Source organism: Symphalangus syndactylus, chromosome 8, assembly GCF_028878055.3.
Source record: "Symphalangus syndactylus isolate Jambi chromosome 8, NHGRI_mSymSyn1-v2.1_pri, whole genome shotgun sequence".
NCBI lineage: Eukaryota > Metazoa > Chordata > Mammalia > Primates > Hylobatidae > Symphalangus > Symphalangus syndactylus.
In genome coordinates this window covers 105,124,193-105,151,949 of record NC_072430.2, presented here as the reverse complement: position 1 = coordinate 105,151,949, position 27,757 = coordinate 105,124,193, and the positions used below count along the sequence as shown (strand labels likewise).

At 44.7% G+C, this 27,757-nt stretch overlaps 1 protein-coding gene and 1 pseudogene across 5 annotated transcripts; one reads left to right on the top strand and one right to left on the bottom strand.

The window, feature by feature from the left end:
• The first annotated feature begins 4,275 nt into the window (after positions 1 to 4,275).
• On the top strand, positions 4,276 to 27,743 carry CLK1 (CDC like kinase 1). 5 transcript variants are annotated; one of them, XM_063644951.1, is made up of 14 exons: positions 4,276 to 4,897; positions 7,603 to 7,763; positions 8,334 to 8,562; positions 9,607 to 9,697; positions 10,074 to 10,140; positions 11,586 to 11,702; positions 11,791 to 11,957; positions 12,690 to 12,784; positions 12,868 to 12,997; positions 15,130 to 15,212; positions 15,524 to 15,603; positions 16,228 to 16,318; positions 23,191 to 23,283; positions 24,982 to 27,743. In XM_063644951.1, exons 2-14 carry the CDS (start codon positions 7,603 to 7,605, stop codon positions 25,081 to 25,083), a joined length of 1,506 nt encoding a protein of 501 aa, XP_063501021.1. In that variant the 5' UTR covers positions 4,276 to 4,897; the 3' UTR covers positions 25,084 to 27,743. The 5 variants fall into 5 exon arrangements, with proteins under 5 accessions (XP_063501021.1, XP_055146144.1, XP_063501018.1 ...); XM_063644948.1 differs by having other exon boundaries at positions 4,781 to 5,384; XM_055290169.2 differs by lacking the exons at positions 23,191 to 23,283; positions 24,982 to 27,743 and adding an exon at positions 16,776 to 17,144.
• Positions 25,208 to 26,813, bottom strand: LOC129488800 (protein bicaudal D homolog 2-like; annotated as a pseudogene).
• Positions 27,744 to 27,757: the final 14 nt, after the last annotated feature.

Sequence of the window (27,757 nt, the reverse complement as noted above, 5' to 3'; positions counted from 1 at the left end):
GGGCTGGCATCATCTCAGCAATGGCTGGGTTGTTGACTAACCACCTTAAGGTAATCTCTGGAATTTTGCAGCTGGGTCTCCAAGCCTGGTATATGTCACGATTAGCCCTTGATGGGCCAGGCACAGTGGCTCACACCTATAATTGCAGCACTTTGGGAGGCCAAGGTGGGAGGATCACCTGAGCCCAGGAGTTTTAGACTGGCCTGGGCAACATAGTGAGACCTTGAATCTACTAAAAATTGAAAAAAAAAAAAAATAGCCAGATGTGGTGGCACACACCTGTAGCCCCAGCTACTTAGAAGGCTGAGGTGGGAGGATTGCTTGAGCTAGGGAAGTAGAGACTGCAGTGATCCATGGTCGTGCCACTGGACTCCAGCCTGAGCAACAGTTAAGACCCTATAGATGAGTGTGTAGTGTAAGTTTAACAAGCGTACAGTTAGATAAATGTGCATAGTATAAAGGAGTGTGAGGCGGGAAAGGGAGGGAAACGGTTTTAACAAGACTACATTCTGAAATTAAGAAAGAAAGGGCCAGGCACGGTGGCTCAATGCCTGTAATCCCAGCACTTTGGGAGGCCAAGGCAGGCGGATCATGAGGTCAAGAGATTGAGACCATCCTGGCCAACCTGGTGAAACCCCGTCTCTACTAAAAATACAAAAATTAGCTGGGCATGGTGGCACGCACCTGTAGTCCCAGCTACTTGGGAGGCTGAGGCAGGAGAATTGCTTGAACCTGGGAGGCGGAGGTCACAGTGAGCTGAGATTGCACCACTGCACTCCAGCGTGGAAACAGAGAGAGACTGTCTCAAAAAAAAACTTTAAAATGCATTTCAAGGCTAGGATACTTGGTTATATTACAAGTGAGAACATAAGGCATATCTTTGAAAATATTGAAGAGTGGAGCTTTACAGAATATCCATTTGAAAAATGCAATGAACTAGTTAAAGGCACCAGTTTGTGGAGTTCTGGTCTGTGTTTGAATCACAGCTGTGTCCCTTACAGTGTAACTTTAGGCAAGTTAACATCTCCGAGCTTTAGTATTCTCATCCATAAATAATACCTCAGAAGACAATTGTGAGGGTTAAATGTGTGTAAAGCTTTTGGCATGTAGTAATTAAGTGGAAGCTGCTCTCCTAACATTCATGTCCACCACAGGGCTCTCACCTCATCAAGCCATTCATTGGGTTCTACCATTGATTTCATCAAGACCATATTCTGCTCACTGCCTAGATCACAGTGGTTGGATTTGGGTGTTCCTAAAACTTATACCAGCCGAGCGCAGTGGCTCACACCTGTAATTCCAGCCCTTTGGGAGGCCAAGGCGGGCAGATCACCTGAGGTTGGGAGTTCGAGACCAGCCTGACCAACATGCAGAAAACCTGTCTCTATTAAAAATACAAAATTAGCTGGGCATGGTGGCATATGCCTGTAATCCCAGCTACTCAGGAGGCTGAGGCAGGAGAATTGCTTGAACCCGGGAGGCGGAGGTTGCGGTGAGCTGAGATCGTGCCAATGGACTCCAGCCTGGGCGACAAGAGCAAAACTCCGTCTCAAAATGTTTTTGTCTTGGCGTCAGTTCTTGGTTTGTCTCATTTCTTCCAATGGCTGGTCTAATTAATGTTTTGATTCTTTCTTGACTAGTTTGGAGTTAGCTTACTGCTATCCTCTTGTCACCATTTATATCTTCCACTAAACTGAGATGCTTTTTACTAGCAGCGAATCTGTATCTGTACAGATCTGCAGCAACCTCAATTCTTGCCTCCTCAGAAGAAAGAATTCGACTGAGGGGCAGAAGGAGAGAGTGAGGCACGTTTTAGAGCAGGAGTGAAAGTTTATTAAAAAGCTTTAGGGGAGGAATGAAAGGAAGGAAAGTATGCTTGGAAGAGGACCAAGCGGGCGACTTGAAAAATAAGTGTGTGGCTTGGGCTTTTAACTTGGGGGTTTATATACATTGGCATACTTCCAGGGTCTTGCATTACTTCTCCCCGCTCGCCCAACTCCTGAGATCTTATTGGGAAGCTGCTGCTCACCAGTTTCAGGTGTTTTCTATTAGGAGACTGCCGTTCCCTGGTGCCAGCTGTGACCAATTACTACTTCAGCAAGACAGTTAATAATCGCCTGACCATCTCACCCGATGGTTGCCCGACACTCCTAGTGTGTGTTTGGGGGGAGCTATCTCCTGCTTTGTTCATACCTGACTAGGTAACAGTGCCAGTTATACTAGTGACTTTTTTTTTTTTGAGACGGAGTCTCACTCTGTCGTCTGGGCTGGAATGCAGTGGTGCAATCTCGGCTGACTGCAACCTCTGCCTCCAGGGTTCAAGCAATTTTTTTTTTTTTTGAGATAGAGTCTCACTCTTTTGCCCAGGGTGGTGTGCAATGTTGCGATCTTGACTCACTGCAACCTCCGTCTCCCGAGTTCAAGCAATTCTCCTGCCTCAGCCTCCCAAGTAGCTGGGATTACAGGTGAGCACCACCACGCCTTGCTAATTTTTGTATTTTTACTAAAGACAGTTTCAGCATGTTGGCCAGGATGGTCTCAAACTCCTGACCTCATGATCCACCCACCTCGGCCTCCCAAAGTGCTGGGATTACAGGCGTGAGCCACCGCGCCCGGCATACTAATGACTTTACATTTTGTTTCACTTTTAAAATTTTAATCATTTAGGCTTCTAGACTTAGTATTAAGGCCCTTCTTTGGCCAGACCTTGTTTTGCCACTTTTTTTTTTTGAGACGGAGTCTTGCTCTGTTGCCCAGGCTGGAGTGCAATGGTGGATCTCGGCTCACTGCAACCTCTACCTCCCAGGTTCAAGCAATTCTCCTGCCTCAGCCTCCCAAGTAGCTGGGATTACAGATGCCTGCCACCGCACCTAGCTAATTTTTTGTATTTTTAATAGAGACGGGGTTTCACCATCTTGGCCAGGCTGGTCTTGAACTCCTGACCTCGTGATCCACTCGCCTTGGCCTCCCATAGTGCTGGGATTACAGGCGTGAGCCACCGCGTCTGGCCTCCTCCAAGTTTTAGTCTAAACTCTGCCACTTTTAATTAGTGGTGCAAATATGTTTTTTTGGTTTTAGGAGTGTTAGTCCAAACTGCACCATTTTGTAAATCCTTGCCCCCCGCCCTGCCCCGTCTCCCCCACCCGCTATTTTGCAGACCTTGGTCAAAGTGAAACATTCCACTGGGGTTCGGGCTATGAGAAACATCCTGCCTAACCACCTGACCACAAAACGGACAAAGGCGCAACTAAAGAAACACCCCATCATATTCTGCCGGGAGAAAGTGCAAAGAACACCACATTCCCCGGGGGGCGTGGTGGCTCACGCCTGTAATCCCAGCACTTTGGGAGGCCGAGGCGGGTGAATCACCTGAGGTCAGGAGTTTCTACTAAAAATACAAAAAGTAGCGGGGGGTGGTGGCGCGCACCTGCAGTCCCAGCTACTGGGGAAGCCGAGACAGGAGAATCGCTTGAACTCACGAGGCAGAGGTTGCAGTGAGCGGAGATCGTGCCACTGCACTCCAGCCTGGGCGACAGAGCAAGACTCCGTCTCAAAAAAAAAAAAAAAAACTACCACCACATTCCGTGGGAACAAGGGCCAGAACCGCCTCATTATGGGAACATCTTAACATCCTGCAGGGCAGCAAGCCAGCAAGCCATATGGCCCAGGCCCCTCCAGCCCATACCTAAAAGTACCCCACTGGTGGGCACTGGCATTAGGCTGATTCCCTAATTCTGTAGGTCTTAGGCTGGACATAAAGCCCGCATTTGCTGTAGAGCTGCCACTCTGTATCTTTGACTCTGGCCTTCCCTTCAAAACTTATCAAGGAGCTTATTCTTAGAATGTGTGCTCAGTTACAGCCATAAAAGTATCATAGACAGGGAGGTATGCTGGCTGCCCACGTTGGGCCTAATGCAGGCACCATGAGGATCAAGGTGCAGAACATTGATTTCTGTTGGCTCACACTGATCCCATTAGTAATTTGAAGCCATTTGACGCTAGTGGTATATTTTTATTTATTTATTTTTTAGAGACAGGAGTCCCGCTATGCTGCCCAGACTGGTCTCGAAATCCTGGGCTCAAGCGATCTGCTCGCCTTGGCCTCCCAAAGTGCTAGGGTTACAGGCGTGACCCACCGCGCCCTGAAGTATTAATTTTTTTTTTTTTTTTTTTTTTGAGACGGAGTCTTGCTCTGTCGCCCAGGCTGGAGTGCAGTGGCGCGATCTCGGCTCACTGCAAGCTCCGCCTCCCGGGTTCACGCCATTCTCCTGCCTCAGCCTCTCCGAGCAGCTGGGACTACAGGCGCCCGCCACAACGCCCGGCTAATTTTTTGTATTTTTAGTAGAGACGGGGTTTCACCGTGGTCTCGATCTCCTGACCTCGTGATCCGCCCGCCTCGGCCTCCCAAAGTGCTGGGATTACAAGCGTGAGCCACCGCGCCCGGCCGAAGTATTAGTTTTAAAGCAATTGTTTTAGTGGTCGCCAACAGGGTACATGCTATTGTGTATACTGATTCCCTCATTTTTCCTTGTTCACAAGTTGTTCCTTGTTCTAGCACTCAAAAACAATTGTCAGTGAGTGGGGAAAACGCGCCGACGGCTTCCTTTCATCCGCCACAGCCGGCTCTGGTTCCCGCCCTGGCGCCTGAGCCCATGGTGGTCACGCGCGCGCCACGCCCGCCCTTTCCGCCTGCTCGCCCCGTGCAAGCCCCGCCCCGTGCAAGCCCCGCCCCGCGGCGGAGACGCGCTCGCTGCGTCATCAGTGTTTTCGAGACGAGTCCCGACGCAGCAGCTGTCAGCTCCATTTTGTTGTTGGTGCGCGACGCAGTCAGCTGCGTGATTCCTGTTATTGCGTTACAAGCTTTGTCTCCTTCGACTTGGAGTCTTTCTCCAGGACGGTAAGACGCAGGAGGGAGCGGACTAGGTGACAGGGCCGTTCCTGTGAGCCTCGCGGGCGCCTGGCGATGCCCCCTCTTCCCGCTTGTTTGCTGCCCGCCGTCCCCGGCGCGACGACTGCCTGCTCCCTTCCCTCCCAGGCTGCACAATGGCGGCGCGCCCCTCTTTCCTGCGCGGCCGAGCCCGTCGCCGCCGGATCCGGCCTGCGGGGGTAGTTACGGTGTTTGCTAGGCCGGCCGCCATTTTGGAGCGTCCGCCCCTCCGCTGAGGGAGCGGCGCCGCCTGACGCGGGAGGGTCGGGCGGGCGCCATGTTGTGGACCGCCTCGGCGGAGCTGTAAGATGGCGGTTGGGCGGAGGCCGGCCTGGGCCCTGTGGCCGGAAAGGCGAGGCTGCCTGTTGTGGGTGGGGTTTGCTGGGGTTCCAGAATGTGCGTGAGCCACGCAGCTTTGGGGAAATGTCTGGAGCAAGTGGAGAAAGAGACGGAACCGGTAGGGGTTACAGTTAATGTCTAATGATTAAAGGGTCGGCGTAAACATCGCGAGTGGCTTTGTCCTCAGTGGTGTTAACAAAAACCAGATTTAGGAACCCAAGGAAAGAGAAATGCCGAGGTGTATTTGAAGGAGCGTTGTGACAAGTCAGGTGACCGGGAATTTTATGCGATGGCGTTTCAGCCCACTCCTCTTGGGTTAGCAGTTGGAGCTTTTTTGTTTTGTTTTCCTTTCTTGGAGTCTCGCTGTGTCGCCCAGGCTAGAGTGTAGTGGCGCGATCTCGAGTCGCTGCAGTCTCCTCCTGGGTTCAAGCGATTCTCCTGACTCAGCCTCCGGAGTAGCTGGGATTACGGGAGCCCGCCACCACGCCGGGCTAATGTTTGTATTTTTAGTAGAGACAGAGTTTCACCATATTAAGCTGGCCTCAAACTGTTGACCTCAGGTGATCCATCCGCCTCGGCCTCCCAAAGTGCTGGGATTACAGGTGTGAGCCACCGCGCCCAGCTTCCTTTGTTTCTTTTTTTGAGACAAGGTCTCGCCCCTGTCGCCCAGGCAGGTGTGCAAGTGGCGCAATGATGGCTCACTGCAGCCTCGACATCCGGGCTCAGGTGATCTTCCCACCTCAGCCTCCTGAGTAGTTGAGACTACAGGCGCGCGCCACCAGCCGGTTAATTTTTTATTTTTTATAGAGGCGGGGTCTGGCAATGTTGCCCTGGCTGGTCTCGAATTCCTGGGCTCAAGCAACCCTCCTGCTTCGGCCTCCCAAAGTGCTGGGATTACAGGCATAAGCCACGGCCCCCGACCCAATTGGAGGGCTTTAAAAATTATACTCAGGCCGGTCCAATGGTAGTGCGTTATCAGAACTTAATAGTTACTAGTGTCACGAAAATTAGTATACAACCTCTACCGCTAAATTTGACTGGCGTTAAAAAAAAAAAAAAAAGAATTGTAGCGGAAGACAGAGTGGTCCCGCCGGTAAGAAAGAACGGCAGTTGATGAAGTAATTTCTATATAATGTCTTTTTCAAGTTGTTAGGTTAGAGATTTTCGATTTTGCTCGAAGCGTTTCTGAAAAGAAGGTGGCTCCTACCATTCCCAGATTGATGTGTTAACATTGCGTTTAGGATAAACTATGTCGTGTGTGCTTGGGAGTGGTACTGGAAAGACAGTGTTTTGTTGTTTTTATATTCTCATGCCAGCGTTGCCTTCGTGTGTGATTAAAGTCTTTGGTAGTTTCATTTGTCCGTTTACGGAAATACTCAATGATGATTCTGTGTGATGATTCAGCAACTCAAATACAACTCTGGTTACTACGTTTGCAGTAATCAGTAATGCGGTGTTAGTGGGGAACATGTATGATTGCATTTGAGTTGGAGACTAGTTTCTGGTACACGTTTAAACGGGGAGAATGACGTGGGTTTCACGTGTCTGTGAAGAGACCACTGAACAGGCTTTGTGTGAGCAACATGGCTGTTTATTTCACCTGGGTGCAGGCGAGCTGAGTCCGAAAAAGTCAGCAAAGGGTGGTGGGATTATTGTTAGTTCTTACAGGTTTTGGGATAGGCGGTGGAGTTAAGAGCAATGTTTTGGGGGCAGGGGGTGGATCTCACAAAGTACATTCTCAAGGGTGGGAAGAATTACAAAGAACCTTCTTAAGGGTAGGGGAGATTATAAAGAACCTTCCTAAGGGAGGGGGAGATTACAAAGTACATTGATCAGGTTGGGTCAGAAATAAATCACAATGGTAGAATGTCATCAGTTAAGGCTATTTTTACTTTTTTTGTGGATCTTCAGTTGCTTCAGGCCATCTGGATGTATACGTGCAGGTCACTGGAGATATGATGGCCTAGCTTGGGCTCAGAGGCCTGACAACGTGGACTTCTATAGTGCTATATTTGTGCAGGGGTAAAATGTACCAAAATTAGTAAATTGTGATTCCTCCCTCTACTTTTTTTTTTTTTTTTTTTTGCATTCTTCCAGTAAATCTGGGTATGATATGACTACGGCAGAGTACCTGTGAATAAAGTTCAAACTGCAGATCAAACTGCTGAATATGGGACAACACAGTCATTGGATTTATCAGTGATTTCAGATTGGGTGACAATGATTCTTGAATTTTGGTTTTAAAATGAGGTCAGGAGGGGACCTTGGTAAATAAGAATTTTAAACAGCTCAGTGTGGGATATAATTTAACTAGGAAAAACTTGCCTTTTATGTAGATGAGACACTCAAAGAGAACTTACTGTCCTGACTGGGATGACAAGGATTGGGATTATGGAAAATGGAGGAGCAGCAGCAGTCATAAAAGAAGGAAGAGATCACATAGCAGTGCCCGGGAGAACAAGCGCTGCAAATACAATCACTCTAAAATGTGTGACAGGTAAGGAGGATACTTAAAATATCTGAATATAACAGTACATTACTAGACAAAACTAGTATCACTTAAAATAAGTACCTGATTACTACCATTCTTTTGTGTTTCCAGTGAGAGATTTTTTTTTTTTTTTTTTGAGACGGAGTTTTCACTCTTGTCGCCCGGGCTGGAGTGCAATGGCGCGATCTCGGCTCACCGCAACCTCCGCCTCCTGGGTTCAAGCGATTCTCCTGCCTCAGCCTCCCGAGTAACTGGGATTACAGGCATGCGCTTCCACGCCCGGCTAATTTTTTTTTTTTTTTTTTTTTTTTTGTATTTTTAGTAGAGATGGGGTTTCTCCATATTGGTCAGGCCTGTCTTGAATTCCTGACCTCAGGTGATCCACCCACCTTGGCCTCCCAAAGTGCTAGGATTACAGGCGTGAGGCACCGCGCCTGGCCTCCAGTGAGAGATTTTGATGGTTTGTAATGTTTGTAAAATTAAGCTGGTTGTGGGGGAGTCTAGGTGCTGTCTTGAGAGAATGTGAGGATATTTGGTCTTAGCATAAAACATTGAAAATAATTTTTATTTCTCTAGCCATTATTTGGAAAGTAGGTCTATAAATGAGAAAGATTATCATAGTCGACGCTACATTGATGAGTACAGAAATGACTACACTCAAGGATGTGAACCTGGACATCGCCAAAGAGACCATGAAAGCCGGTATCAGAACCATAGTAGCAAGTCTTCTGGTAGAAGTGGAAGAAGTAGTTATAAAAGCAAACACAGGATTCACCACAGTACTTCACATCGTCGTTCACATGGGGTATGAACGTTTTTAAAACATTTTGGAAATTTTATATCCCATGTGGAACAGGGAAACTTGAATTATTGTGTTTGATTATTTGAGAAAGTTTTAAGATGAAATTATCTCAGTTTTAACCTGCAGGATTTTTTGTGTTTGTGCATTGGATAGGAAATTCCGGAAATAAAGTACACATTTAGTTCTATAATTTAATTATTGGTTGGCTCCTAATTGACATTCCAGTGAAATGATGGAGTTAATTGATTTAATTTAGATTAGTTGAAAATGATTACAAAATATTCTAAAATAAACAAAATATTCAAAATATTCTAATTTTTTGTGGTACTTCAAGAAACCTGACTAGTTTTGATCTATTGAAATCACAAAAGTAGAACAGGCATTTTATTTTTGTATGATTTAGGATTAGGTATGCTGCTTTGTTCTAACAAGTCATGTTTTCTAACCCTTCTTTCACTAAACAAACCAGAACAGATTTGAACTGTTTTGGGTTATATATTAGTTTGGAGATCAGCTCAGATGACATTAAAAATGCTGTAGTGTTATTCTTGTATGCCAAATCTTTTTTTCCCCAAAATTAGCACTTTAATTTTATTTACTGTTATAATACTTGTTTTCTTAGATTAGCTAGGAAATCTTAATTTGGCCACCATCTACTTTGACAAGTAAATATTAAATCCTACAATTTTGCAACATTAAATTAGAACACTAGAAACTAAAAAATTATGTTTCAGTGAATGCTACAACTAAGCATTTTTTTTTTTTTTTAAGAAAAACAATTGTATTATGTTTTGTTGCCTTGCCACTTTGAGTATCTTATCTGAAAATCTGTTCCTTGCCATGTTTTTCTCCTGTTAACATAAACTATGTGCCCTGTGAATTTCTGGGGACTGAATTTGAAATTGCTCCTGCCAACCGTTTGTGGCCTGGCGTGTATCTGAATGCCTGAATATCTCCCCGCTGAATGAATTTCGTATTCTGCCCTGAATTCACTCGGGTATATTGATTGGCTGGATGATCTTGGTGCCGCCCACTTGACGTTTCCAGAAGAGTCACCGAAGGAAAAGAACCAGGAGTGTAGAGGATGATGAGGAGGGTCACCTGATCTGTCAGAGTGGAGACGTACTAAGTGCAAGATGTATAGAATATTTTTCAACACTTATTAACTTTTCAGATAACATAATCTATATATAGATTAAGCTTTCAGGGATTTGGAAGTCTTTTTTTTCTTTCTCTTTTTTTTTTTTTGTTTTATTTTTCCATTTCTTTTGGTGGGGGGGATTGTATTTTTGCTTTCTTTAGAAATGTAATGTTATACAGAACTTCCAGAACAGTAATCAAATTAATGAAATTAGACCTAATAATTATGTTTTTTGATGGTGTTGACCAATAAAATACCTAGTGATAAGGAAATTTGTAGCATCAACTAGAATAATCTACATTGATAGCATTTATTGTGATAAGTACATTGTTTCCACTTCTTGATATGACTGAGATTTATTTCTCTCTTTTAGATGAAATTCTTGATACTTTAGGTGAAGGAGCTTTTGGAAAAGTTGTGGAGTGCATCGATCATAAAGCGTAAGTTTCCCATGTTGGGATTACATTTAGGGAAGTTGGCAATATGGGTAATTGATTTAGCTTTAGAAAGTGGTCTGACCATGAGTTAGATACATATCTTTGTACTCTTTTTTACTTGGATGTAAGAAACTTCCAGTTAGAGATACTTGCCCCTTCATATTTTTTAAACAGCTACTAATAGTATGTATAGTTTCTAATTTTAGGCTGAGAACACACTTTATATTGTTTTGAAAGTATTGTTTTGTTGTTCAACTGGACACTGTTGTTAGGCCATTATTTTTTTCCTCACCATATTAGTGGTTCTCAGCCTTGGTTTTATGTTAAGATCCTCCTCCAGAGGTTTGCCTACCCCAGACCTTTTCAGGGTAGTTACCTAGGAATCTATATTTTTAGAAAGTGCCATAATTCATTCTGATAACATAGCCGGAGATAACTTGGTGTCCCAAGTTTAATTATGTATGTTTATCAAACTACTGACTGAAATTTTTTTTTTTTTTTTTTTCTCGAGATGGAGTCTCGCTCTGTCACCCAGGGTGGAGTGCAGTGGCGCAATCTCAGCTCACTGCACCCTCTGCCTCCCGGGTTCAGGTGATTCTCCTGCCTCAGCCTCCTGAGTAGCTGGAACTACAGACACGCGCCACCATGCCCAGCTATTTTTTGTATTAGTAGAGACAGAGTTTGACTGTGTCGGCCAGGCTGGTCTCGAACTCCTGACCTCAGGTGATCTGCCCACCTCAGCCTCCCAAAGTGCTGGGATTACAGGCATGAGCGCCCGGCTCCAGCCATGAAATTTCTTAAGATAGTATAGAATTTTTTCCGTTACCTTTTTTTTTTTTTAGTTCCCTGTTTGTTGTTGTTGTTATTGTTCTTCCTCTTCCTGAATGGCAAAGCATTTTTGAGGAGGCTTCCTACTATTGATTGGTAAGGACATGAGAGCTAGAGCTCATTTTTTGTTTATTTTTCTTTTCCCTGAGATGGAGTCTTTGTCTGTCACCCAGTCTGGAGTGCAGTGGTGCAATCTTGGCTCACTGCAACCTCCACCTTCCGAGTTCAAGTAATTCTCCTGCCTCAGCCTCCCAGGAAGCTGGGATTACAGGCATGACAGCAACTGCTCCCGGCCCTAGAGCTCTTTACTCTGTCCCCACTGTATCCTAACTCTTCTGGCAACCTGGACTAAAAGAACATTTGAGATAATGTTTGACAGTGACAGGTACCATATAGGAAGAAGTTGTTTAGCTGAAATACCAAAAAACTCATGTGAGTGGTGGTTTGATGAAAAAAATTTGTGTCATTCAGCATGTAATAGAACCAGAACTGAACACTAAACCATAAATTAAAAAAAAATACAGTGGGTCAGAGTAGAAGTAGTACAGTTTGAAGACAGTAATACCTGGAATTGAGCATCATGTCTGTCATTCTTAAATTTGCATGCATCTTTCTAACAGGGGAGGTAGACACGTAGCAGTAAAAATAGTTAAAAATGTGGATAGATACTGTGAAGCTGCTCGCTCGGAAATACAAGTTCTGGAACACTTGAATACAACAGACCCCAACAGTACTTTGTAAGTATCAGATTAGAATTTGGAAAGTGGTGTCAGGTATATTTAAATTAGGAGCAACTATACTTGGCTATTTTTCATGTGTTTGTAGCCGCTGTGTCCAGATGTTGGAATGGTTTGAGCATCATGGTCACATTTGCATTGTTTTTGAACTACTGGGACTTAGTACTTACGACTTCATTAAAGAAAATGGTTTTCTACCATTTCAACTGGATCATATCAGAAAGATGGCGTATCAGATATGCAAGTCTGTGAATTGTAAGTTCTTGGTATATCTTCGGTAATTTGCTGGTTTTATCCATTCCACAGAATATATCAAAATGTGCATCCTAAGTGTGTACAATTTTTATTTGATTAAAAATAAAGGGGGAGGAAGAGTAGGTATGAAGAGATTTGATTACAGGCTGTTGATCCAGCAGTGTACATTTCATTCAGTAAGTAGGATACCCATCATATAACAACATACTGTGTTGCAGACTATGATTTAGACTTTTCTGATGCAAAAAAATAGTAACTTCGAATGCTGGGTAAAAATTAAGGCGTGGTATATCTCATAAAAGAAAGCTTCATAAGAGGTAGTGAGTTATAGTTACTGGTGATTTTCTAGCAGACTGGAATGTTGACCATTCTTCTTTGGGAAGGGAATCAGGTTTTTTGTTGGGTTTTTTTGTTTTTTGAGACGGAGTCTCGCTTTGCTGCTGAGGCCGAAGTGCAGTGGCACAGTCTTCACTCACGGCAAACTCTGCCTCCCCGGTTCAAGTGATTCTCCTACCTCAGCCTCCCAAGTAGCTACAGGCGCACGCCACCACACCTGGCCAATTTTTGTAATTTTAGTAGAGACAGGGTTTTACTATATTGGTCAGGCTGGTCTCGAACTCCTGACCTCAGGTGATTACAGGCGTGAGTCACTGCACCCGGCCTGTTGTGGGGTTTTGTGGTTTGGTTTGGTTTGGTGGTTTCTGATTACAGCAACTTTCTCTTTATTCTCAGTTTTGCACAGTAATAAGTTGACTCACACAGACTTAAAGCCTGAAAACATCTTATTTGTGCAGTCTGACTACACAGAGGCATATAATCCCAAAATAGTAAGTCTTCCAAAATATTCATAAAGTGAATATCTTATGCCTTAATAGCTTATGCCTTCTTAACCATCATTTATGATTTTCAGAAACGTGATGAACGCACCTTAATAAATCCAGATATTAAAGTTGTAGATTTTGGTAGTGCAACATATGATGATGAACATCACAGTACATTGGTATCTACAAGACATTATAGAGCACCTGAAGTTATTTTAGGTGAGTATTAATTGTCCTTTGAGAACCTTTGTATTTCCTTATTGAGACTTAAAATTATTTTGCAGTTTTAGGTCTTACTTGTGGGGCTTTATCATTTTCTCTTTAAGGGATTAGTATTATGAAGTGCATTAAGGATTTTAAGCTCTCAATTGTACCAGATAATTAGCTCTGGGAATTTGAGCAAGTGTCTTACCCTTTCTGGAATTGTTTTCACATTTGTAATACGTGGTAGGGTTTTTAATGTAATTGGTTAATGCCAGATGGGGCGCAGTGGCTCACATCTGTAATCCCAGCACTTTGGGAGGCCAAGGCGGGCAGACCACATGGTCAGGAAATCGAGACCATCCTGGCTAACATGGTGAAACCCCATCTCTACTAAAAATACAAAAAATTAGCTGGGTGTGGTGGTACATGTCAGTAGTTCCAGCTACTCGGGAGGCTGGGGCAGGAGAATTGCTTGAACACCGGGAGGTGGAGGTTGCAGTGAGCCAAGATTGCGCCACTGCACTCCAGCCTGGGCAACAGAGCGAGACTCCATCTCAGAAAATCGTTTAATGCCTATTATATTCCAGACTATATATAACACTATATAATTTATTTATTTTTATCATTTATTTTTTAGACGGAGACTTGCTCTGTCGCCCAGGCTGGAGTGCAGTGGTGCAATCTTGGCTCACTGCAACTTCTGCCTCCTGGGTTCAAGCAATTCTCCTGCCTCAGCCTCCTGAGTAGCTGGGATTATAGGCACCCACTACCACACCTGGTTAATTTTCATATTTTTGGTAGAGATGGGGTTTCACCATGTTGGCAGACTGGTCTCAAACTGCTGACCTGGAGCAATCTGCCTGCCTTGGCTTTGCAAAGTGCTGGGATTACAGGCATGAGCCACTGTGCCCGGCCATATATGTTGTATTTAACCTTGGATTAAGTGATTGCTTTAGGATCTTCCAGCTCAAACATCACGTTGCATATATATATATATATATATATATATATATATATATATATATGTGTGTGTGTATACACATACATATATGTGTATATATACATGTATGTATATACGTGTATGTATATACGTGTGTATGTATATACGTGTATGTGTGTATATACGTGTGTATGTATATACGTGTATGTATGTATATACATATATAAATATACATATATTTTTTTGAGACAGAGTCTCACTCTGTCGCCCAGGCTGGAGTGCAGTGGCGTGATCATGGCTCACTGCAAGCTCCGTCTCCCGGGTTCACACCATTCTCCTGTCTCAGCCTCCCGAGTAGCTGGAACTACTGACGTGTACCACCACACCCAGCTAATTTTTTGTATTTTTAATAGAGACGGGGTTTCACCGTGGTCTCGATCTCCTGACCTCGTGATCCACCCGCCTCAGCCTCCCAAAGTGCTAGGATTACAGGCGTGAGCCACCGCGCCCGGCCTTTTTTTTTTTTTTTTTTTTGACATGGAGTCTCTCTCTGTCACCCAGGCTGGAGTGCGGTGGCGCGATCTCGGCTCACTGCAAGCTCCGCCTCCCGGGTTCATGCCATTCTCCCACCTCAGCCTCCTGAGTAGCTGGGACTAACAGGTGCCTGCCACCACACCCAGCTAATTTTGTTTCTGTATTTTTAGTAGAGACAGGGTTTCACCATGTAGTCAGGATGGTCTCAATCCCCTGACCTCGTGTTCTACCTGCCTCGGCCTCCCAAAGGGCTGGGATTATGCCTGTGGCATGAGCCACCGTGCCCAGCCAATTCAGATAGATAGATAGATATCTATAGATATCTATATAGATATCTATAGATATCTATATAGATATCTATAGATATCTATATAGATATCTATAGATATCTATATAGATATCTATAGATATCTATATAGATATCTATAGATATCTATATAGATATATTTTAATAGAGATGGGATCTCACTGTGTTGTCCAGGCTGGTCTTGAACTCCTGAGCTCAAGCAGTTCTCCCATCTTGGCCTCCCAAAGTGCTGGGATTACAGGTGTGAGCCACTGTGCCCAGCCTACATTACATATGTTTTTTTAAAAAAGTATTACTGTTAACTAACTTTTTAATTTCCTTAACAAACATTGAGTATTTTTTTTTTCCTTACATTTTGCTTTGCAGCCCTAGGGTGGTCCCAACCATGTGATGTCTGGAGTATAGGATGCATTCTTATTGAATACTATCTTGGGTTTACCGTATTTCCAGTAAGTGACAATGATCTATTTCAGCCTTGCTTTGCACAAGAAAGGTGCCTGTTTATTTGAATAAATGCTTTTGCTTCCCCCATTATAGACTATTAATTGTAGATAAGCATAAATAAAAATGAAACTGATTCATGTTTCTTTCATAATTGTTTTATTTAAAACTTCTTTAAGTATATAAGCAATTATCTGTGTCCATGTAGGAAATCATTGGCGAGTTTGTTCTGCAAGCCTTAATGTTTTTTTGCTGTCAGCTTTAACTATGTCTGTTTTGGTGGTCATCTTCCCCAAGTCTGTTTTTATTTTATTTCTAGACACATGATAGTAAGGAGCATTTAGCAATGATGGAAAGGATTCTTGGACCTCTACCAAAACATATGATACAGAAAACCAGGTACGTTTTAACAGTTAGTGACATCCTTAGTATCATTTGATCACATCTGCTGATTAGAACTTAATTTTTTTTTCTTTTTTTTGAGATGGAGTCTTGCTCTGTTGCCCAGGCTGGAGTGCAGTGGCGTGACCTCATCTCACTGCAAGCTCCGCCTCCCGGGTTCACGCCATTCTCCTGTCTCAGCCTCTCAAGTAGCTGGGACTACAAGCACTCGCCACCACGCCCGGCTAATTTTTTCGTATTTTTAGTAGAGACGAGGTTTCATCATGTTAGCCAAGATGGTCTTGATCTCCTGACCTTGTGATCCGCCCACCTTGGCCTCCCAAAGTGCTGGGATTACAGGCATGAGCCACCGCGCCCAGCCAGAACTTAATTTTTTTTTTGTAATTTTCACTCTGCCAAGTCTCAGGCGCTGATTAGGACTTTATAAATGATGAAGTAAAACTAATATTTTTTCGGTTAAATAGTATATTACCTTGGTGCAAAGCAGGTAACATTTCTATCCCATGGCTGCCATTTAAATCTCTAGAAAAGTGATCTGGGAAAGCATAGTAATTGATACCTTTGCTAGCTGTTTTAAGTTTTCAGAGTCACAAACATGAATGGATATTGACTTATTTTTAGGAAACGTAAGTATTTTCACCACGATCGATTAGACTGGGATGAACACAGTTCTGCCGGCAGATATGTTTCAAGGCGTTGTAAACCTCTGAAGGTAAGCCTTTCAGACATTGCTCAAATAGTCAAAACTTTTGAGTTTCTTCTGTTTTGTCTTTTGAGACCGAGCCTCGCTTTGTTGCCCAGGCTGGAGTAGAGTGGCACGATCTTGGCCCAGCTCACTGCAACCTCTGCATCCTGGGCTCAAGCGAGTCTCTGCCTCCCAAGTAGCTGGGATCACAGATGCACGCCACCACGCTTTTTTTCTTTTCTTTTTTTTTTTTTTAAGTAAAGACAAGTTTTACTGTGTTGGCCCGGCTGGTCTTGAACTCCTGGCCTCAAGTGATCCACCTGCCTTGGCCTCCCAGAGTGCTGGGATTATAGGCATGAGCGACCGTGCCTGTCCTCTTTTCTGTTTTTATGGTGGTTTTATATATATATATGGTTTACTATACTGTTATATAGTATAGTAAATGGTAGTGGAAAAGGCTGTCGAATGAATTTTTTTCTTCCAGGAATTTATGCTTTCTCAAGATGTTGAACATGAGCGTCTCTTTGACCTCATTCAGAAAATGTTGGAGTATGATCCAGCCAAAAGAATTACTCTCAAAGAAGCCTTAAAGCATCCTTTCTTTGACCTTCTGAAGAAAAGTGTATAGATCTATAATTGGACAGCTCTCTCGAAGAGATCTTATAGACTGTATCAGTCTAATTTTCAAATTTTAAGTTAATTTGTACAGCTTTGTAAATTCCTAACATTTTTATATTGCCATGTTTATTTTGTTTGGGTAATTTGATTCGTTAAGTACATAGCTAAGGTAATGAACATCTTTTTCAGTAATTGTAAAGTGAGTTATTCAGAATAAATTTTTTGTGCTTACGAAGTTGATATGTATCTGTACAGTTTGTTCTAAGTACCATTCTTCTTTCTACGTCTATTAAAGAATGGACATAGATTTCTGTTTTTGGAGACTTCCTCAAGTCTTTGGGAAAATTTAACTTCATTTCCATTTTAGGGATTGTCAAGATTGAGACTTACTGCCCCCTAAGTTAAATGTAATGAAACCAGATTATGGGACACACAAAACTTAAGATTAGCCGAGAAGAGTTCTGTCTTATTCCTACTCAAATTTAGTATTGCGGTTTTTTTTTTTTTTTTTTTTGAGACGGAGTCTCGCTCTGTCACCCAGGCTGGAGTGCAGTGGCGCGATCTCGGCTCACTGCAAGCTCCGCCTCCCGGGTTCACGCCATTCTCCTGCCTCAGCCTCTCCGAGTAGCTGGGACTACAGGCGCCCGCCACCACGCCCGGCTAATTTTTTGTATTTTTGGTAGAGACGGGGTTTCACCGTGGTCTCGATCTCCTGACCTCGTGATCCGCCCGCCTCGGCCTCCCAAAGTGCTGGGATTACAAGCGTGAGCCACCGCGCCCGGCCTAGTATTGCGGTTTGTTGTTAATTGTTGCACAGGATCTGAAGTCGTTTGCAGAAGCACACTGTGGTGGAGCTTTCATTCCTTTGCAGCCTAGTCTGTGAATTTATCAAGTGTGAGTGTGTGTAATACAGCAAATTTTTGTCTGGTTTCATCTATGTTTGATCCATTTGGGATCCTGAGGCTTAGATCTTTGCACAGTTGTATTTTGGGTTTGGGGGGCTTTCTTCTCTCTCTCTTTTCTCTCTCTCTCTCTTTGTCTCTTTTTCTCTCAGCGGATTCTTTCTGTCTGTCTCTCTCTCCTTCCTACCTTTCCTTTCTTTCAGAAATTTTTAAATGCTGGCCAGGTGCGATGGCTCACGACTATAATTCTAGCACTTCGGTAGGCTAAGGTGGGCAGATCGTTTGAGGCCAGGAGTTCAAGACCAACATGGTGAAGCCCCATCTCTACTAAAAAAAAAATTAGCCGGGCGTGGTGGCAAGCACCTGTAATGCCAGCTACTTGGGGATGCTGAAGCTCAAGAAGAGCGTGAACCCGGGAGGCGGAGTTTGCAGTGAGTCCAGATGGCACCACTGCACTCCAGCCTGGGTAATAGAATGAGACTGTCTCAAAAAAAAAAAAAATGCAATTAGGCCTCAGAGATTGTAAGCAGATGGAGTCTTGCTCTACTGCTCAGGCTGGAGTGCAGTGTCGTGATCACTGTAACATCTGCCTCCCGGATTCAAGCAATTCTTGAGCCTCAGCCTCCTGAGTAGCCAGGATTACAGGTGTCAGCCACCATGACTGGCTGATTTTTGTGTTTTTTTAGTAGAGACCGGATTTCACCATGTTGGCCAGGCCAGTCTCGAACTCCTGGCCTCAAGTGATCCGCCCGCTTCGTCTTCCCAGATGCTGGGATTACAAGCCTCAGCCATGGCACCTCGCTTGAATCCTAAATTTTGTGTTATGTAAATTGCCATTGTAAGTGGTGGTGTGGGTAATCATTTGTACCAGTGAGAATCAAAAGTACATTAGTTACGTGTATGACTAAAATGTGTTAGATTGGATTGACAAACCAAACCTTAAGGGCCTGTATTTTCTTAGGTTTAAAAGGTAGGCAGTTCCAGGCTTTGAGGCTTGTTCCTCAGGAATGGTGTCCAGAGCAAATTTGCTGACATAGAGAAGTCACAGCTCCATCCAGAATCATGATACTGCAAGGTTGTAGGGCAAAAGAGGTGGAAAATTTGGGCCAAGGCAATCAGTTCACCCACCCTACCTATCCCCAATCTATTAACATATAGCAGCCAGAGTAAGCCTATTAAAACTATTTTTTTTTTTTTTTTTTTTTTTTTTTTTTTTTTTTTTTTTGAGACGGAGTCTCGCTCTGTCGCCCGGGGTGGAGTGCAGTGGCGCAATCTCGGCTCACTGCAAGCTCCGCCTGCCGGGTTCACGCCATTCTCCTGCCTCAGCCTCTCCGAGTAGCTGGGACTACAGGCGCCCGCCACCACGCCCGGCTAATTTTTTGTATTTTTTAGTAGAGACGGGGTTTCACCGTGGTCTCGATCTCCTGACCTTGTGATCCACCCGCCTCGGCCTCCCAAAGTGCTGGGATTACAAGCGTGAGCCACCGCGCCCGGCTATTAAAACTATTTTATCACTCGTGTCAAAATCTCCAGTCATTTCATCCAGCAATCTGACTACTGGGTATCTACCCAGAGGAAGTCATTATATGAAAAAGATGTGTACAGCAGCATGATTTGCAATTGCAAAAATACGGAACCAGCCTAAATGCCCATCAACCAATGAGTGGATAAAGAAAATGTGGTATATCAGGCACATGTTCTCAGGACCTGAGGGCTGTGTCACAAAAGAAGGTATGTATACACCAGGGAATGCTACTCAGCCATAAAAAGGAACAAAATATGGTATTCACAGCAACCTGGATGGAGCTGCAGACCATTAATTCTAAGTAAAGTAACTCAGGAATGGAGAACCAAATATTGTATGTTTTCATTTGTAAGTGGGAGCTAAGCTATGAGGACGGAAAGGCATAAGAATAATATAATGGACTTGGGGGAGGGTGGGAGGGAGGTGAGGGATAAAAGACTACACACTGGGTACAGTGTACACTGCTTGAATGACGGGGTGCACCAAAATTTCAGAAATTACCTCTGAATAACACCTATGTAATCAAAAACTACCTGTTCCCCCAAAACTATTGAAAGAAACAGAAGGGGAAAAAAAATCTTCAATGGCTTCAGATCCTGCTTTTGGGGAGAAAATGGAAAAAAAAAAAAAAAAATCCTCCGATGACTTCTATGTCAGTTTTACCAAAGCATTTACAGTCACCTTTAAAAAGGTCTACAATATCACCTGTGCCACTCCACTTTCCTGACCACGTGACTACCTTTCCCCCACATGCAGCGCTATAGCCTCACCAAGTATAGTCCATCCTCTTAGATGTCTACATTCCCCTCCCGTCATTCAAGAGTTCATTTATTTCAGTGAAGTATCCTCTGACTGCATTACTTAAAATTGCAATACCCTCCCTTGTCAACTCTCTACATCCTTTGCTTCCCCCGACCCCTACTTGTAAGAGTTTTTACTGGGGTGGGGTGCAGTGGCTCTTTCCTGTAATTCCAGCACTTTGGGAGGCCGAGGCAGACTGATTACTTAAGGCCAGGAGTTCAAGACCAGCCTGGGCAACATGGCGAAACCCCATCTCTACAAAAGATAGAAAAATTAGCTGGAGTTCGAGACCAGCCTGACCAACATGGAGAAACCCCGTCTCTACTAAAACTACAAAAAATACTAGCCAGGCGTGGTGGCGCATGCCTGTAATCCCAGCTACTCGGCAGGCTGAGGGAGGAGAATTGCTTGAACCTAGGTGGTGGAGGTTGCAGTGAGCTGAGATCATGCCGTTGCACTCCAGCCTGGGCAACGAGCAAAACTCCGTCTCAAAAAAAAAAAAAAAAAGGAAAGAAAAATTAGCTGGGTGTGGTGGCATGCACTTGTAGTCTCAGCTACTTGGTGGCACTGAGGTGGGAGAATCGCTTGAGCCTGGGAGGCGGAGGTTGCAGTGAGCTGGGACCATGCTACTGCATTCCAGCCTGGGTGACGCAGTGAGACCCCATCTCCAAAAAAAAGTTCACTGCCCAGATGCAGTGGCTAATGCCTGTAATCCTAACACTTTGGGAACCCAAAACATTGCTTGAGCCCAGGAGTTCGAAACCAGCTTGGGCAATATAGGAAGATCTTGTCTGCAAAAAGTTAAAAAATAGTCAAGTGTGGTGGCATGCTTCTGTAGTCCCAGCTACTTGGGACTTGAATTCATGGGCTCAAGCAATTCACCTGCGGATAGTGGCTCACACCTGTAATCTCAATACTTTGGGATGCCAAGGCAGGCAGATTGCTTGAGTCCAGGAGTTCAAGACCTGACTGGGCAACATGGTGAAATCTGGAGTTGGCCTGGAAGCCCATGCACCTCCCTTGTACCTTGCCCTAGGCAGCTCTTCCACCTGGCTGTTCTTGAGTTGTATCCTTTATAATAAACTGGTAATCCAGAAGTAAACTGCTTTCCTGAGTCCTGTGAGCTTTTCTACCAAATTACTGAACCCAAAGAGGAAGTCATGGGAACTGCAAACCTCCAATTTATCGCCAGTCAGCTCTCAGCTGTCATTTGTAAATTCTCCCAATACTTTGAAGAGTTGACCCCTTTGGACCGCCCTTTTCCTTTCTCAGGGATCTTAGCCCGTCAAGTCATCACTGCCTTGGTAACTGCTTGGGGTTTTTTAACTTAAGTATTTTACATTTTGTCCAGGTTTTCTAGTTATTTTTAGTGAGAGGGTTTGTTGGAATAAGTGATCCTGCCATAGCTAGAAGCAGAATTCCCAGGCATACAATACTGAAGGAAGAAAAGTGAGCATAAAAAGGGTCCCTTGGGCTTTGTTAACAAAGACCAACCAAATCAAAACCAGTCTATAGCCCTACCACCCTGAATGCACCTGAACTCAGAAGCTAAGCAAGCTCAGGTCTGGTTAGTCCTTGGGTGGGATTCCTACTGGGTGCTGTAAGCTTTTGACCCCAGACTCACTCTTGCCGAGTACAGTGACTTGCACCTATAGTCCTAGCTACTCAGGAGGATCGCTTGAGCCCAAGAATTGGAGTCCAGCTTAGGTAACATAGTGGGAACCCATCTCTAAAAACAAAAACTTGGTGGTCTATCCTAAATAGCAAGACTCTGGTTTTTCCTTTTGTATGTCAATTGGCAACTAAGACATTCGTAAATCTACATCCCACCATAAGCTTTGTTTTCTTGAATCTTGTGAATCTTCTTCACTCTACTTGCTAGGTTTATAAATTTGGCAAATGCCAACCATGGAATAACTTCCACTACATCGCCTTCATAGAGCATTTTTTTTTTTCAAGCTCACCCACCCCCGGCCATAAGCACTTTGGATTGTAGTTTCTAGAAGATTTCTCCTTGTGTGTCTCACATCTCTCTGAAAACCCGTGTTCCTTTTTTTTTTTTCCCTCCCTAACTCACCACCTCCCTGGGTCAAACCCCTGTGTTTCTAATCCCTGGACCTTAATTAATGGCATTGTGTAGATTCATACGTATATACATGTTGCCTTAAATTTTTCTTTTCTTGGGAATTTGAAAGTATCCGTAGCTTATATTATTTCTTGAGAACTGATGTTTTCAACATTGATATTTTGATAATTTTAAAATCAGCCTTCTTTAGGTGTAATTTACATACATTAAGTTTATCCATCTTAAGCGCATGGTACAATATTTTGACAGATGAACATGTGGCCACCACTGCAAATAATATTCAGTTACAACATTTTCTTAGCATATGGCTGATTAAAAAGAAGAAAGAACATCTCCACAATGCCCATACGTTTCCTCACTCCTTTTCCTTTCCTTTCTTTTCTGTTTTCTTTTCTCTTTCCTTTCTTTTTCTTTCTTTCTTTCTTTTCTTTCTTTCTCTTTCTTTCTTTCTCTTTCTTTTCTTTCTCTTTCATCTCCTCCCTTTCTTTTTTCCTTCCTTCCTTCCTTCCTTCCTTCCTTCCTTCCTTGCTTCTTTCCTTCTCTCCCTCCCTCCTTCTCTTTCTTTCTTCCCTTGCTTGAACCCAGGAGGCAGAGGTTGCAGTGAGCTGAGATCACACCATTGCACTCTAGCCTGGGCAACAAGAGCGAAACTCTGTCTCAAAAAAGAAAAAAGAAAATCCCATTACTTTCTGGTTCTCTCTCTATGCATTTGCACCTGCCCATATGTACACATTGTAAAACTCTGTGAATGAGACTGCTGTAATTATTGTTCTGCCTCCCTTTTTACACTTAACAAATACAAGTATTTGTGTAAAAAGTCTGACAGATTGTATTTTCCAGAAACGTCCACAACAATATCTCCCACTTCACATGCTCTTTGGAACTAGTAACTGCTTCAAATAATGGACTATGGGAGACATCATTCTAGGTCATAAAAGGTCATGCAACTTCCATCTGGTCTTCACAGAACACCTGCTCTCTGGCAACTCCCTGTTGGAGGGCTACCTTTTGGAATCCAGTCACCATGCTGCGAGAAGCCTGTCACACAGAAAGACTACATGTAAGTAACCTTTGGAAAGCCCTGATCTTCAAGTCATCTCAAGTCAGATGCTAATGACTCCAAGCCTCTGTCATTTGAGTTACTTCCCTTATTGAACCACAGAATCTGTGAGCATAATAACATGGTTATTGTTTTGTGCCACTGAACTTTAGCATATAGCAACATATAACTGAAATAAGTTCTTGGGATTGGAACTGCTGAATCAAAAAATATGTTCATCGTGGCCAGGCACAGTGGCTCACACCTATAATCCTAGCACTTTGGGAGACTGAGGTGGATGGAATGCCTGAGCTCAGGAGTTCAAGACCAGCCTGGGCAACATGGTGAAACCCTATTAGCCGGGCGTGGTGGCGGGCGCCTATAGTCCCAGCTCCTTGCGAGGCTGAGGCATGAGAATAGCTTGAACCCAGGAGGCAGAGGCTGCAGTGAGCTGAGATCATCCCACTATACTCCAGCCTGGGCAACAGAGCAAGAGTCTGTCTCCAAAAAAAAAAAATTTTTTTTTCATTTATAATTCTGACCCAGTGCCAGTTGCTTCTTATCAATCATTGATTCAAAAATAAATAAGAAATCTGGCTGGGCATGGTGGCTCACATCTGTAATCCCACCTTTGGGAGGCTGAGGTGGGCTGATCACATGAGGTCAGGAATTTGAGACCAGCCTGGCCAACATGGCGAAACCCCGTCTCTACTAAAAACACAACAAATTAGTCAGGCATGGTGGCACACACCTGTAATTCCAGCTACTCGGGAGGCTGAGACACAAGAATTGCTTGAACCCGGGAGGTGTAAGTTGCAGTGAGCCAAGATTGCACTACTGCACTCCAGCCTGGGTGACAGAGTGAGACTTTGTCTCAAAATAAATAAATAAATAAATAAATAAAGGCTGGGTGCGGTGGCTCACGCCTGTAGTTCCAGCACTTTGGGAGGCTGAGGCAGGTGGATCACCTGAGGTCAAGAGTTCAAGACCAGCCAGTCTCTACTAAAAATACAAAAATTAGAATGGTGTCATTGCACATGCCTGTAATCCCAGCTACTTGGGAGGCTGAGGCAGGAGAATTGCTTGAACCTGGGAGGTGGAGGTTGCAGTGAGCCAAGACTGTGCCATTGCACTCCATCCTGGGCAGCAGAGTGAGACGCCACCTCGAAATAATAATAAGTAAAATAAAAAATAAATAGAAAATCTGAATAGACCTATAACAAGAAATTGAATTTGTAATACAAAAATTTTGCACAAAGAAAAACTCAGGCCTAGATGCCTTCTCTGGTGAATTCTCTGGTCAAAGCCCTAATCTCCACAGTCTAGAGCTACATGCTACAGAGCACACAGCTCTGCCTAGTGCTGACACCAGACCAACACAGAGGGAGCTGGGCAGGCAGCAACAGGCCCATGAACATGGACCACAGCATCTGAGACTGTCAGTGCATGAGGAATTAAGGAAGCAAATATAGTATCAAAATACCAAAAGTGCACAGGTTGATCAAATAAAAAAAGAACATTGTAACGAAGAGCCCCGTGGTGGGTGTTTCTAGAGGGCTTTTGGCAAGCCTGGCAGCCAGGGAAGGATCTTCAGCCTGTACAGAGGCCTTTCCACGCAGCAGCTTTCGACATGCTCAACATTAAAGCTTTTTTTTTACTCTTATTGCCCAGGCTGAGTGCAGTGGCATGATGATGACTCACTGCAATCTTGATTTTCAGGGCTCAAGTGATCCTCCCACCTCAGCCTCTCAAGAAGCTGGGACCACAGGACCAAGAAGCCTCCCAAGAAGCATGCCACCATGTCCTGCTACTTTTTTGTAGAGATATGGTCTCAGTCTCGCTATGTTGCCCAGGCTGTTCTCCAACTCCTGAGCTCAAGCCATCCACCTGCCTCGGCCTTACAAAGTGTTGGGATTACAGGCGTGAGCCATCACTCTGGCCAACATTAAAGCTTTTTTTCCCTCCCATTAAAAACTCGGGGAATGGGCCAGGCACGGTGGCTTACACCTATAATGTGGAACACCTGGTTGGTCAGCCCAGTGCCCTTGGCCCTGTCACTGGCGCAGGCGCAGGCATAACATAAGCTTGGGGTGGCCGGCTTGGCCTTGGGGGCAGCTTTGGTGGGGTCACACCAGGTCTGTGTGGTCCAGCTTGAGCAGCTCCAGCCACTGGGTCAGTGCCAGCTTCTGCAGGATGACCATGTGCAGCAGTGAGTTCAGTGCCTTCTCATCCTCTGCAGCTGACAGCTGCTGCTGCATCTCCTCCAGCTGTGATGTACTCATTTCACCCGGTGGCAAACTGGCGCACAGTGAGGAGAAGGTGGCCGCGTCCTCCTCAGAGGTGAGCACCTGGAGCTCATTGCAGAGCTTCATCCTGGTCTTGGTAACCATGGTCTTCTCCTTCTCATACTTGCCCTTCAGCTTGGAGAGGGCCATCTTGGCTGCCTGCTGGCTGGCCTGCAGCACAGTGCGCAGCGTGGTGAGCTGCTCCCACTTGGTGCTGAGCAGCGACTTCAACTTGAGGATCTCTTCCATGAGAGCCTCCTTGAACTTGTCCGTGGTTGGGCCCAGCTCTTGCAAGGTGATGCGCCGCCACAACAGCTCCATTATGTAGTTCACAGCTGCCTGCAGGTGCTTGATCTGGTGGCAGATGATACGAATCAGGTGGTAGATATTCATGGGTTCCCAGCATGGGTCACCCAGGGGCGATGGCAGCGAGGAGCTACGTGAAGGGCTGATGTCCCTGGTCTCGCTGTGTGCTTGGCCTGCCTCTGCAGCCAGCAGCGCCTTGGGTAGGAGGATGGAGGAGTTGCCCGTGGGGCTGGTGCAGCTGGCCCCGCCCTGGCCCTCAGGTAGTAGTCCCCCATGACAGAGCTGGGCCTCCAGTTGTTTCACATGCATACGTGATGGTAGGGGTTGGTCAGCTCCTCACTGAAGATCACCAGCTCATCCTGGGCCACACTCAGGCTGGCCCTGCGTCTCACCGGCAATGTTGCTCACTTTCAGCAACTTCTCCAGCTGGGCCAGCGCTGGCAGCTGGCCTTCTCTACCAGGGAGACCTCCGCAGTGAGCGCCTGGACTTTGGCCTTGTATAGGCCCTCTCCTCAGCGTGCTGGGTCTCGCGGGCCTCATGCCTGCTGCGCAGTGCCCTGAGCTGCTCTTGGAGCTCGCCAGCCTCGGCAATGGTACAGCCACATGGTACCTGCAGGCCAGGATCTTGCCCGTTGATTTCCACCTCGTAGTAGTCACCATCCGTGATGTCGCAGTCCCTCTCGTTGTCCTGGGCTATCTGCGACACCTTGCAGGTTCAAAGTGGGTTATGAAGCAGTGGAGACAACTTGTAACATCAACAACGCATTTGGCCCAGGAACTGCTAATGAACATACAGTGCAGTAGTGGTTCAAGAAGTTTTGCAAAGGAGATGAGAGCCCTGAACATGAGGAGCATAGTGGCCAGCCGTGGGGAGTTAACAACGACCAATTGAGAGCAATCATCGAAGCTGATCCTCTTACAACTACACGAGAAGTTGCTGAAGAACTCGACATCGACCATTCTTTGGTCACTCGGTATTTGAACCCAATTGGAAAGGTGAAAACACTCAGTAAGTGGGTGCCTCATGAGCTGACCACAAATCTAAAAAATCACTGTTTTGAAGTGTTGTCTTTTCTTATTCTACGCAACAACAATGAATCATTTCTCAATTGGATGGTGATGTGTGATTAAAAGTGGATTTTATATGACAACTGGCAACAACCAGCTCAGTGGTTGGACTGACAAGAAGCTCCAAAGCACTTCCTAAAGCCAAAGTTGCACCAAAAAAAAAAGGTCATGGTCACTGTTTGGTGGTCTACTGCTGGTCTGATCCACTACAGCTTTTTGAGTCCCAGCAAAACCATTACATCTGAGAAGAATGCTCAGCAAATCAATGAGTTGCTCTGAGAATGCAATGCCTGCAGTTGGCATTGGTCAACAGAAAGGATGCAATTCTCCACGACAATGCCTCACTGCACGTCTCACCACCACCACTTCAAAATTTGAATGAACTGGGCTACGAAGTTTTGCCTCATCTGCCATATTCACCTGGCCTCTCGCCAACTGACTATCACTTCTGCAAGCATCTCAACAACTTTTTGCAGGGAAAATACTTCCACAACCAGTAGGACACAGAAAATGGTTTCCACGAGTTTGTCAAATACCAAAACATGGATTTTTACACTACGGGAATAAACAAACTTATTTCTCATTGGCAAAATGTGTTGATTGTAATGGTTCCTATTTTGATTAATAAAGATGTGTTTGAGCCTAGTTACAATGATTTAAAATTCAGGGTCTAAAACTGCAATTACTTTTGCACCAACTTAATAGAATGAGTTTGGAAATATTCCCTCTGACTTTATTTGTTGGAATAGTTTGAGTAGGATTGGTATTAGTTCTTCTGTAAATGTTTGGTAAAATTCATAAATAAAGCCATTGGGTCCTGGACTTTTCTTTGTAGG